General features: G+C 35.8%; 1 protein-coding gene across 1 annotated transcript; it reads right to left on the bottom strand.

Moving 5' to 3' along the window:
* Window positions 1–11,251: 11,251 nt before the first annotated feature.
* LOC113326372 (zinc finger protein 3-like) lies at window positions 11,252–11,620 on the bottom strand. The gene has a single exon (XM_026574110.1). It carries the CDS (start codon window positions 11,618–11,620, stop codon window positions 11,252–11,254), a length of 369 nt encoding a protein of 122 aa, XP_026429895.1.
* Window positions 11,621–13,209: the final 1,589 nt, after the last annotated feature.

Here is a 13,209-nt window from a genome sequence, read left to right as displayed (position 1 = left end):
GTTCAAACCATGTTTGAACTTAATTCTTGGTGCCACCTTTGTAAGCATTCCTGTGAGATTATTCTTCCAGTAAGTCTTCCATAATGAAAAGTCTCCACCGTAGATAACAAGTCACACAAAATGTAAACGAACATCCATATGTTTTACTTTTCCGTGAAGATCTTCATGCTTCCGAAAAATCTACAGCACTTAGACAACCACAACGCACATCTATCTGTTCTTGTTTGACACCAAAGTTTAATCAATCTTTGGAGCAACTTGATTCTTCACAGCCTTATTTACCCATATCAATTCAGACTCCATTGTTAATTGAGCTGCAACTGATTTGTAAAAACACACGGCTTCTTGGAAGACAGTCCACTGTAAAAACATATACGGTTGTAGATCCTAAAAACAATCCACATAACCCCATCATCGGAGTCTACTTACCCACAAAATTATGGCAGTTCTTCACCACCATACCGCTGGTACACCAAACCATTCTACTGTACCCTTCAGGTACTCACCAAACTCTGTACTGAAATTGAGACTCCAAATTCTCAATATCCACCATGCTCTTCGCAGCAATAAGCATGTAAACCACGTACATAAGAATCACCAATTGTTAGTTTATATTAAGTTAACCCCTCATGTCAGATTTTAAGAATCTAACCATCACGTATATATATCAAAGTATCTTGAGAATAACTCCCATCACGCACCAAACACAATCAATCCTTGCATGGATCATTGTCATTTGTGCAAAAATCTTGAGCCCATCTCTACCATGAGTCTTGCTTTACTGGAGTCCATCTTACGTTGAAGTTTGATCTACGATCATATCTTCCCTTGAGTCTTACTCCTTTTAAAGCTCATCATCCGTGAATAATCACCTATTCGATAGTTCCGTTACTTTGCATACGTACTTTCTTGTTTGCAACAACAACACCTTTGAGCTCAACTTTTCTTACTCCATAACTGAGTACCATATAAGAAGTTGTCTTTGACTTGTGCACAGCCACATACCACCATCATATTCAACAAGGTATGGATTTATGTGTTCTTACCACTGGAGAATTTTTGTAAGCAATACCTTCCTTTTGCATAACCCTTGACTATCAATCTTCTTAACTACGCCTTTCGTACTCGGAGTTTCTTCCTTTCACATGAACACCCATCGACCTTCTTTAAGCTGCAAACTTCTCCAACTGTAATGGAGACCTTACGCATTGGGCTTCCGTTGTTCATCAGGAAATTTTCTTTCGTTGTTGCCGAGATTCACCAATTTGAATCTCCACCTGATCTATATATGTAATTAAGATATAAATCACTTGTGGAATAAATTCCCACATACCCGTTTTACCAATCCTCCACCCAAGTTGAAGTTTCTTTGTTTGGATAAACAAAAAACTTCACTTCACCTCTGCCAGATGACTTCAACTTGAAGATAATATTCTTGGTAAACCATAATTGGGATGACACGCCATTTCACACCATCTCACAAAACCTTAATTACCTAAAAAACTTTAGGCAACATGCACCGTGTCTTCTCCCACCTTGAGATTTATTTATTACTGCAAAATGATTTACTATGCATGAGCCTGACAACGCTTCTTCATAGATTTAAACACATTGAATCACACAGTTAATCAACTTAACTCGTCCTCGTCAGACTACTGGGTCTTTACCACCATAGTCTAATGCACTATCTTTTCACAACTCTACCAATCTTCATGGCGTACAACCACAGTCTCCTTGATAAGTCATCATACAGTACAATAAAGAATCTTCATGAATATTTTCGAAAAATATTCCCACACATTCGAATGAATGCAACATACGCCCTTGCAGAACGCACCCCACCATGCTTACCGTATAGTGAAAACCTCGCCAAACTCCTTTCCATAAACTCAACGTTCATGACATCAGGTTTTGGAAACTCCATGTCTAGCTTCTTCTCACATATATATGCCCTAGACATATTCAGGTCTTGAAGAACTCAACCACAATTCAGATTCACACACAAGCTCCACCTACTACTGTACTACCGCATAAGAAGCACAAATTTCTTTGTCTCTTATCTTGAATTACCAACGTCGAGTCTGACTTCAGCACCTTTCAAAATCCACCTTCCGTTACATTATTACTGTAACCTTTGGATTCCAAAATTTCAAGTGATGTCAAATACTTCTTCAACTCAGGAATGTGTCACCAGGATTTACTTCACCCCATGATTCTTGATTTTCAATTATTCTGAACCCAACTATACCACAGGCGTAGTTACTACCTAGTAATATAGTACCACCTCCTACAGACTGGTAAGAAGTAAACAGCCCTGATTGAACTCATATGAAAAGAAAATTGAATCAAAGAACCACGTACACTTCGCAATGATCACCACATGTGATCTCCCACACTTCTCCTGAATCAGAAACTTACAATTACCACCTTATTTGACTGATCTCGGCTTAAAACTTCAGAGAATATTTCTTCCAGTGTCTTTCCACGTGACACTAATAACGTATTCAGACTTCCCATTGGATAACTCTCACATCCGGATTATTTCCATATTTTCTTGTTGTTTAGATACAACCCTTGATCCCGATCACATTCAATTTTACCGGCATATCATATATATGCAGAAAACAACAACAGTAGTAACATTGCTTGCTCTTTGCCCTTAACAACTTCTCCCACATTCATTAAGTAACACATTAGCTTAGTGAAATTATTAAGAAGTTTGTTAACAGACATACCTTCTTTGAATCGAAAACGATGAATAGTATTGCTTCAAAAGAAACAACCCTCTTCCAAATCACGTTATTCCCAATCAACACCCTTCCAAAATCTCTACGGTATTCCCCTTTCAATACCCTGTCCAAGGACAACACTGATTACCAGACTTCACTTGAACTTAGAGTCCAAAGAATAATATTCCCGTTAGCTTCTTGTTCCGATGCCATCTCTAACTTCACATGATCAAACACTTTAATCATCCAAGTCGACCGTATCGAGCCAACCATGGCTCTGATACCAATTGTTGAGGTTTTCCCTCTGGTAAAGGTCGACTACTTATGTATGGTGCTCTATCAAACATACATACGAACAGCCCAAATATAGATATAGCAAAGAAAACAAGCATAAAACGATTAACGAGTAAACAATAAAAGCATACCACGACACGAGATTTATAGTGGTTCGGCAACGTGCCTACATCCACTTGGATGATGATCCTTTTCATTAAAAAGAAAAAACCCGAAGAACAAAAATACAAGAACACTTCGTGTGTGTCAGCCACTTATGTCTATCTATCATTACAATCATGATAGAAGACAACCTTGGCTCAAACTTGTCTCAACCATTATCTTGTTACCTAGCATCACAACCCCATTGATGTGATTACATAAAACCCTTGAAGAACACTCTTCTTGTTGTAACCTCACGCTAGATACAAGAAACACTCATGATAGCCTCACCTTTCTCTCTTGACCCTGCACAACTCCGTTGTGTTTTCTTAATTCTCAAGAAGAAACCTTAGACTCACCATGAAACCTCTTCATAAGATTACCACCCCAAGAAATGGGATGGAATCCCTCACAACTATATTGTCGATTCCATAAGGTTCTCCAAATCAGATCATGTTTATTTATACTCGATTAATACTTGGAGGTCAAGTATAATTCTTGCTGCCCAAGTTCAACTAGTTTCCTAATATGGAATACAACTGATTTCCTAACCCGTGGTATACTTGGTTTCCAAGACTTAATATTATTTGTAGACCAAGCAAAACAATATATCAAAAAACTTTCACAGTCTCAACCCGTGCCGTAACGGTACGGGAAAATATATGTGTTTCAAATGTATCCATCGATTCATCATGTCGTAATTGTCTGAGAAGAATCGAACCGATCGATCCAGGTATAAATGTTTTGAGGAGTTGGTTAATAAACATGTCCTTATCCCCGAATCTTTTAATACTGTGTATATAAGTCATACAACCCTCTAGGTCAAACGTAGTTAATCGTTCGAGCAAATCCTATGGGAAGTAAAACATTACTTCGTTCACTACTTCAAAAAAATATCATCAAAGGTCATTCACCAAACTTGTAACAAAATTAAAAACACCTAAAATTACTTTAAATTCAATTAGATTAATCTTGCAAATTTTGTTAGCATTAGAATTTAATTTTTCTCTTTGGTATAAATTGTTGGTTCCCAATTTACATAGATTTGTGTTTATTCATTTTCCTAAACCTTATAATAATATTTAGTTCTTGTTCCATTTCTTTTCTTGTCTCTTTACCTATTATCATGAACTATCTCTCAAGCATGCATAATTACACGAAGTTGGGGAATAAAAAGAGATGTGAGAAACTGAATCGATTACAATTAATTCACGCGTAGCGTTGCATAATCCCATTAAGTATGGGAAAAATAATGACAGAAATAGAAACCATGACAAAAAAGGGGAATAAAAAGAGATGTGAGAAACTGAACCGATTACAATTAATTCACGTGTGGCTTTGTGTTTGGTCAATTTTTGTGTAGGTTTCATTTTTCTTCCTGCCCCCTATCCGACAAATCGTAAAATCACAACATCTTTTTTTTTTTGGAAAAATCCGGCCTTTAAAATTGTTTTAATTTTAAAAAATAATAAAAATAGTAATTTGAAAACTAAAATCAAATTAAAACAAAACAAAGAAAAATTAACCAAGAGTGACTAAATAATTTACCTATCTTTGGACATCTTTTCTCACCCTACTACCACTACTTCTTTCACCACCACATTATCGTCACCACTCCACCAGTCTCACCAATACCCACCACCATTATCCCCACCGTCGGTCCACCACCACCCACCATCACAACCACCATTAGTGCTTAATTTACCTATCTTAGGACCCCTTTTCTCACCCTATTACCACTACTTCTTTCACTACCACATTATCGTCACCACTCCACCAGTCTTACCAATGCCCACCACTGCCCACCATCACAACCACCATTAATGCTTACTGATATGATTAATATCAAATAAATTTATTATGTATTAACAAAAATATATTCATTTGATCAAATAAAGAAACATTTATTATGAAATATCAATTGAACGTTTATTATTAAATTTTAACTGAACGTGATCATTTATAGCGATGGATTTATGTTCTGTAAGTATAAATTTGATCGTTCTTTATCTAGCCTAACTTGTCCAAACTTTTTTGTATTCTAGAGATGTAATCAATTTATTTTAATACTAAAAACCGTGATTTTTTCGATCGGGAACTATAAATAGCTGGGATCCCATTTGGGTGATCCAGCGGTCATGATCATATTGTCTTATATGATTTAGTATCTCCTCAAAATGTTTTTCTTTTTTCCTTACCAGTTGTGCTAAAAACAACCAACTACATCTATCACAATAAAATGTCGCCCATTTTGTAAAGACACAAGACTATTATTGTCCACTACTATTCACTAACATCCACCACTCCCACTATTTTTTCCACCACCAGTAATGTTACCACCTCCACCACTCACAAATACCTGCCACTGTTTCCACCACCCACTGCTTCTTTCACTACCACCATTAAAAATTATTCATATAATAATTAATCGGGGTCACTGTAGTACAGTGGTAAAATCATTGAGTAATGATACCAATTACCTGGTTCGAAACTCGCTAGCACCAAATTCTTTACCGATCAATATATATATACACTACAAGAAAAACCATTTATTGCAACACCAATCTGCCACATCCTGGCAATATATGCGACAAAAAGTAGTTTTTTGCCGCACCGCCACTGAAGTGCAGCTAATAGTAATGTTTTTTTGCCGCACCCAAAATCTGGTGAGGCAAAAGAAATCTTGTTGCCATACCTAATATTTTAGTGCTGCAAAAGAGGAACTTTTGCCACATTGTTGTAGCAAAAAATTCATTTATTTCCTTCTATATATCAAATGGACAAAAAAATAAAAAATAAATTGTTTCACGGAAAATGCAGGCGCCAATTTTTTTCGCAAAAATGAAAATCCAATATTTTTCACCTAGAAGAATCCGCAACCAACCCTTTTTCTCTTAAGCAACCACCGAAACAAGCGGATCCTCATATCCAAGAGAACTGAACCCAAAACTGCCGAAAGAACTTCGCCATCATCCCCCTCTTCACCTCTATCTACACCTCATTAGAAATCTAGGGTTTCAGTTCGATCTCTTCTAATCTATCCAAAAGAAAATAGAAAAATATATCGGCCTCCCATATAAATATCTTGATAAAGATTTCGATTCTATCGATCGCTGCAAATCTCGGGCCTCATCTCCAACATGTGTAGAAAATAACGAATCTGGAATACAAACATTTGTTTCCACGATTTATCGGTGTTGAAACATTAGATTCCGTTTTGTTTTTTAGTTATGATTTTGAAATTAGGGTTTTTTCAGATTTTACTTTTGGTTTTTGCTTTGGTTTCTAATTGTTTAGGTGGTATACATGGAAGATCATGTTGGTTTGTTTATCTAATCGATTTCTTGTTTGTTTGATTAGTAGGTACAAAAATCAGTTCCAGGAGGTATTTGGCGAATGGACACATTGTTAACAAGGTCTCAACCTGTTATCTTTGATATATGCTTATATTATTATGATTGTTCGTTTCTGATATGCATTTTGTGTTTATTATTTCAAGAATTGCACATATTTCTTATGAAGCCTAGAAATCAATTGGAGGTCTTTTGATCTGGAGAAATCATATCAATCCAGTTTGCTTATATGAAGAGATGAGAGATCTATTTGGTATATTCTCTCTTTTCTTCCATATAAAACTTTATTTTAGGATTTGGTCATTTCAGGTCTAATTTTGGTTATTTGCATATAATTTCATTTTTACTTTGCATTTGGATGGAGGGATCTTATAGAAAAAAGTTTGGTGGATCTGCTGGTTAGGCGGGGGTGGAATGCTCTTGTGGGAACGTAGTCGTTGCTTTCTTCATCTTCATTGAATTTTTTAAAGTCAGACATTTGATTTAAGCATGTATACCCAAATGAATCTAGCTACACCTTCATAGATATTGTTCTTTTCTTCATAGGTGAACCATGTCCACTGGTTTGTGTGTAAAGATTAATGTTAGACATGATTATGTCAAAATTCTAAATTTTTTCATATGCTTAATTATAGGTACTGCAATTGTTTACAAAAAGATCCCTCTTACGGATGTGCTACTTGGTGATTGGGAATGTGTCTGTTGTGTTAAGAAGAAGATAGAGTAAGTGATTCTTTTTCTGGCAGAGTGGAGTCCAATTTGGTTGGCAGATTATGAAGGTATAAGTTTCATCACTAAGAATAATAAATTAATTTTGCAATATGAATGTAACATAAATCGGACTCCTCTGAGTTTGTTGAATACTGGCCTACCGAGTTCTTCTCAACCTTCCCAGTGTGCAACATGAGCAGTATTGTGCTACACTACTTGCTTATTACGCATTAATTCGTTCAAATTTAAAAGTGAAACTGGTGAAGCCCTCCACAATCTTCTTGGCAAGCTGATCAATGTAGTTGTACTGATATATTTTGTTCTCATTAGGCAATAAAGAAAATGCTCTCCACGCTAAATGATCATTTACCTGCTTTCTGGAGCAAGAGTTAAGGGTATGAGTCTCTTTCTTGTTTTTCTTAATACACCTCTGTTGCAGGCTAAAGCATGAGTAATTCATAAGCAGTTTAAGAGCAGTTTATTGGTTTTTCTTAAAATCTGTTTATTGTCTTGAAGGCCGTCTGGAACTCAAGGTACCCTTACCCGGAGCACCAGCTGACATATAGGTCAGAGATTATGTCCGAAAACATCGGTCTGCTCACAGGAGAGAGAAGTTCTCATGTCTAGACTATATGATGTTGCTGCTATGGGAGAAGGAATATCTTAGACTTGTTAAATTAATCTAAAAACTTTCAACCGAAAATATTCAAGTGACTACTGGTTTTTTACAAATTAGTTTGTAGGGCTTGAAACCTCTCTAGCTAACAGTGGATTTGGTTCATAAGTAATGAGTTCTAAGTGAAGCTTCGTCCCTTTTGCAGGAGATGCCACAAAAGTAATTGAAACTCTACATAGTAATAATGTCAATACCGTGTCGGAAGCTACTGAAACTCACAGTTCAATAATTTATTGGACTTGATATATTTATCATTTCTTTAGTTTTTTTATTACTTGGTCACCTAATGATGTTTTACTGTTTAGTAGGACACTAAAGTCTCATAATGGAGTCCTGGAGAAGATTCGGTATACATGCATCTATCTGAAGCGTGAAGTTTTTTACTATCGGCATATCACACAAAGATTTGTAAGGGAACCTGGATGTGAATTCGAGAGTGAATCTGAGAACCTGTAAATTATTTTTTTATGTTCTTATTTCTCTCATTAAGGTTGTGTACTCTGTAAAACACCGGGCTTTATCAATAAAATCTGACTTCTGGCTTTTTATTCAATTTTGTATATTTGTTTACAAATGCTACAAGTACAATGATAATGCATATGGTTTATGTCCCGTAATAGTTGTGTAATAAAATTTCTGGCAACAACCATGATGTTGCAAAAAGAAGTCTTTTGCAGCAGCTAATTGGTGTGGCAAAATATTTTTAAAATAATAATTAATTAATTAAATTAAATTAAGTGAAAAAGAAAAACATTTTGCCTCACATTATTTCCACACCAGCTACTGTGGCAAAAATCCCATGTTCTGCCACATTATCCAATAGGTGTGGCAATAACTTTTTGTCACACAGTTTGTTTCCACACGGTGTGGCATAAGATTTTGGTGAGGCAAAAACATTTTGCTACATCAAAATGGAGTTCTTGCCACACAATTTATATGTTGCAATACACTCATTTTCTTGTAGTGATAGTTTCTAATAAACTTATTTATTAATAAAAGTGTGTATTTATTAGATTCATTAAATGAATATTTATCATGAAAAATTAATTAATCATTCATCATGAGCAATTAATAGGAAACTAATTATAATGGTTAGTTTAAAAAACCACGACCGTAGATTTATCCCTCCTATACAAATCTCGACCACTCTTTATCTAGCCTAACTTAGCCAAGGTTTGTTTTGTATTCTAGATTATCTACCTACTCATTTATAAGGTACATGATGCATTAGTCATGTCAAGACCCCTAGCTTCTAGCTAGGGTGTAAAACGTGCCGGCTCAGCACAACACAGTCCACGAAATCACGTGCTTAGCATGCTACGTGTGGTGTTGTGCTGTGCTGGAGATTATAACATGTCGTGTTGTGCCGTGCTAGAAGGCGTGATGTGTTGGGTTATACCAGTAAAATAAACGTGTTGTGTCGTGCTGTGTTGCGCCAAGCACATTTATTTTATATTTTCCAATATGAATGTTTTCCAAATATTTAGGTATTATATGTGTTATTATGAAAATAAGTTAACATAGCGATAATAAAATATTAATAATTGGCTAGAATAAGGCTCTTTTGTGAAATATACACAAAATGTGATGTATAGTGTCATGTTATGTAGTATTTTATACATATCCTGACGTGCTTTCTTAACGTGTTGTATTGTGTCGTGCCACCTGCTTATCCGTGTCGCGTGCTATGCTGGATTACTGTGCCGATTAGTCAAACACAGTCCATCCCATAAAACTAATATGTTATGTCGTGATGGGATAAATCCCGTGTTGGGGTTAGGGTGTGCTCAAATTTTAGCATGTTGTGCTGGGATGTGCTCGTGCTGGAACAACCCAATTTGTCTTTTTAGTTACGAGAGTTCATTCTTATTCTTATTCTTATTCTTCTGTTTTGTACTCTACCTCTTTTTCTTTTTCTTTTATTTTGAAAACATTAGATTGTCTCATATACAAATTACACATGCAACAAGCTTGATCTTTTTAAAATTGAAAGAGTAATTTATTGAGATTGAAAGAGAAATTTATTAGAGAGAAGAACGTACAAAACATAAGCTACGAGCTGTAGCAGAGACGGAAAAACAAAATTACATCAGTAAAACAAAGCATGCCAGTTGTGGATGGTACTGGCACAAATCAAATGACTCGACAAAATGCCTCAGCCCAAGATTAAGAAACTCTATACACTCTCAAAGTATGTGTAATTAAGCTCATTTTATGACAAAGGATTGGTCATGTTCTCCTCCCAATCGTTCTAATCAGCCAACAATTAAACCTGTTTTTTTTTCTTTTGAGATAATTCCTCCTAACACGTGGAGTAAACAAAAGTATTTCCAAATGGAAGTGGTGGGTGATAACAAATTATTTTTTTCATTTGTTCTCTTCCTTATTTCATTACTGTAAGTTGTGGAGGATATAACAACTTTGGACATCAATAATTTGTATTATTCATTAATCACCTTTCCTAAAAACAAGGAGTTTTGTAGTATAAGTTAAGATGCATGTTGCTGGTGATAATAGCATGGAAGTGGAGGAAAGAAAATTAATAGAGCGGGGGACATATGATAGGGTTAGTTAATGCTTTCCCTCTTAGGCATTTATGCTTTGTAATTAATAGTGTACATATCGTCATATCGTCAGAGGCAGAGCTAACCATCCTACAAGAATCATTCATTACCGATAGCGCCTCAGTTTGATCACGACTCAACAATGAACCAAACCAAATGATACTATTTCCGTCCAACAAAAAGTAGATCTTTCAATGTTTTAATAATTTTTGCCTTTTTTAGGTGATACTATTAGCCGTAGACTAACCTTAAGTGAAACTCATGTAAAATGTCTAAAGGCAAATACGTCATAATTTGCACTTGGGCAATACTTTGAGTAAAGCAAATTTTCAGAAATTCTTGCAAAGGATGACGATACAAACACAGTGATTTAATTTCAATGTACACCTCTTTGAAACCTAGAGTCTCTTTCTCCCCTTCTCTTCCGAAAGGTAAAATAAAATTGGTTTGTCATTTGATTTTGGAGCCTTACTGAGAGATTTCATGAGCAGAACAAGTTAATATCCTCTATCCAAACGTACAGCTTTATGCAGCAGGCCTTAAATATTTGCATTAAAACGCAAAGGACACACCATTTTGGTCCAAAAATGTACCGGTAGATACTGATGAACTGTTTTATTGACAGTATTTTAGAAAAATCTCTTTTGCCCAAAATGGTAGAATATATACAGCTAGCTAGATTTATACACTAAATTTGCATGAAATTACAAATGAATAACAGGGGTGATATAAAAAGGAAGTGACCTCAAATTGAAGGAAACCCTAATTTTATTAAACTTTAACTTAGAGTTTAAGAGCCAAATCAATCTTCTTCGAGTCTCCTTGATGAGAACTACTGGTCCCCTTTAAACAAACACCGCCACCAACACCACCACTACTCTGCATTAGAAAACTCCCATCGTTAAGCTTAGGGACATGTTGCATAGACCCATGTACAAAAGAGGGTAACCGGCCGATTGATGGTTGATGACCCATTGTAGGTGGGTTTCTTAATGATGATAGCCACTCACCATGACGTTGTCCATATAGATAAGAAGAATCAGACTGAAAAGATGGTGAAACAAATGATGTGGGTTGGTGAACTGCAGAATGAGCTTGAACACTTAATGATCTATAATAGCCGAGAAAACCATGAAGTGGCAAGTAAGCCATTCTCGAGAATCCGGGGTGGCGATTGTACGGGTGGTGTTGGTGGTTGCTCATCATATTAGAATAACGGTAAGAAGTAAGTCTATGAAGTCGATCTCTTTTTTCTACGGTACGCTCTTGTTTATGTGCGTTTTGATGTCCTCCTAATGCTTGCCAGCTGAAAATTTTCCTTGCACATTAATTACAAGAAAAGACTCTTATTAGTCCCTGATCTTCTTCTTCTTCTAATTCTTCACAAGTACTTTTATCTGGTGATGCTGATGAAGAACCCACATTAATACTATTTATAAGATTAAGTTCTTGAGTACGTAACTTATTTTCCGAATAATCTTTGATTAAAATTGGAAAATCCATTGAAAACCCTTGAGGAGTATTGTTAATGTCAATTCTGTTGGTTAAACTTCAACATAGAAGTCACTAACAAGCTGGTTAGGACAAGATTAGAAAATTGATGTAATCCTAAGGGAATTAGAAGTCATCTAGTTCTAAGAAAAGGAAAGACATGTAATAAGGTAATAGGATTAGGAAAATGAATTCATAGTTCTATATATATGATCACCAAAGTTGTGGTTGATCATATGAGCAAGATTAGAGCTTGTGTTTAGTTTTGAGAGATTTTCTAAACATCAATAAAAAGAGTTGTCTTTATATAAGCTAAGTTTCATCTTGCAGTTGCCATTAAATTCCCCCATGGTCTTCTTGATCTATGTACCTAAGGAATTTTGAAGCATGCGATGAAAGAGCGGATTCCGTCGGTTGTGCTTCCATGAGATAAAGAAGGAATAGTTGTTAGCGAAGAGGAGTACTGTATATGATTCAAATGAGAGGTGCCTCGATCCATATAAGGAATGTAAAGATGTTGTAGCATTCAAAATAGTACCTTCTAAAAAGACAAATAGTAGTTTAGAGTTTAGACATTAAAGACCTACGAAAGTACAGAGTATATATAGATGAGACTAAGAAAGGTGACACGTTTTTACTGTATGGCCGGAGTGCTATAGATATAGCTATTTTGGAGTTGGGTGACTGAGTTTTTGTTGTGGAAGTTAATTTATTCTTGAATTGTAAGTAAAACCACTTATCTGTCGTAATTTATTTATTGAGCTCTTTGTAATAACAAGAGATCAACAAATTCTATTAATTGCTGCGCAGATAAACTCTCGAAGGATTAGTCACATTCTCCTCCAGATATGTGGAAGGACAATAGTCTGACATTGCTAGTAACTTAACATATAATATGGAACGGCCATTCCATTCACTGCCAATTAATTTTGAGTTGGATGTCCGTAGACTTTAATATGGTATCAGAGCTAGGCCCGATTTTAGCCTCTGTGATCGAATGACGTACGTAGGTGCACGTGCCTTACACGTGAGGGGGCGTGTGGAAGGACAATAGTCTCACATTGCTAGTAATTACATAATTAATTTAAAATATAATATGGAAGGGTCACTTCATTCATTGCCAATTGGTTTTGAGTTGGATCCCCGTTAGGGCTGAACATGGTGTCGGTTAACCGTTGGAAACCGACCGAACCAGACCAATAAGCAAGAAACCGAACCAAACCATTTAGATTTGGATTGGTTTGGTAAAA

This window comes from Papaver somniferum, unplaced genomic scaffold, assembly GCF_003573695.1.
Source record: "Papaver somniferum cultivar HN1 unplaced genomic scaffold, ASM357369v1 unplaced-scaffold_10, whole genome shotgun sequence".
NCBI lineage: Eukaryota > Viridiplantae > Streptophyta > Magnoliopsida > Ranunculales > Papaveraceae > Papaver > Papaver somniferum.
Note: the sequence above shows the minus strand (reverse complement) of the source record. Positions and strands in the feature narration are given on the sequence as shown.

Excerpts from the sequence above, each read along its gene's own strand:
- LOC113326372 (XM_026574110.1), bottom strand. The coding sequence starts at position 11,620 with ATGGCTTACTTGCCACTTCATGGTTTTCTCGGCTATTATAGATCATTA.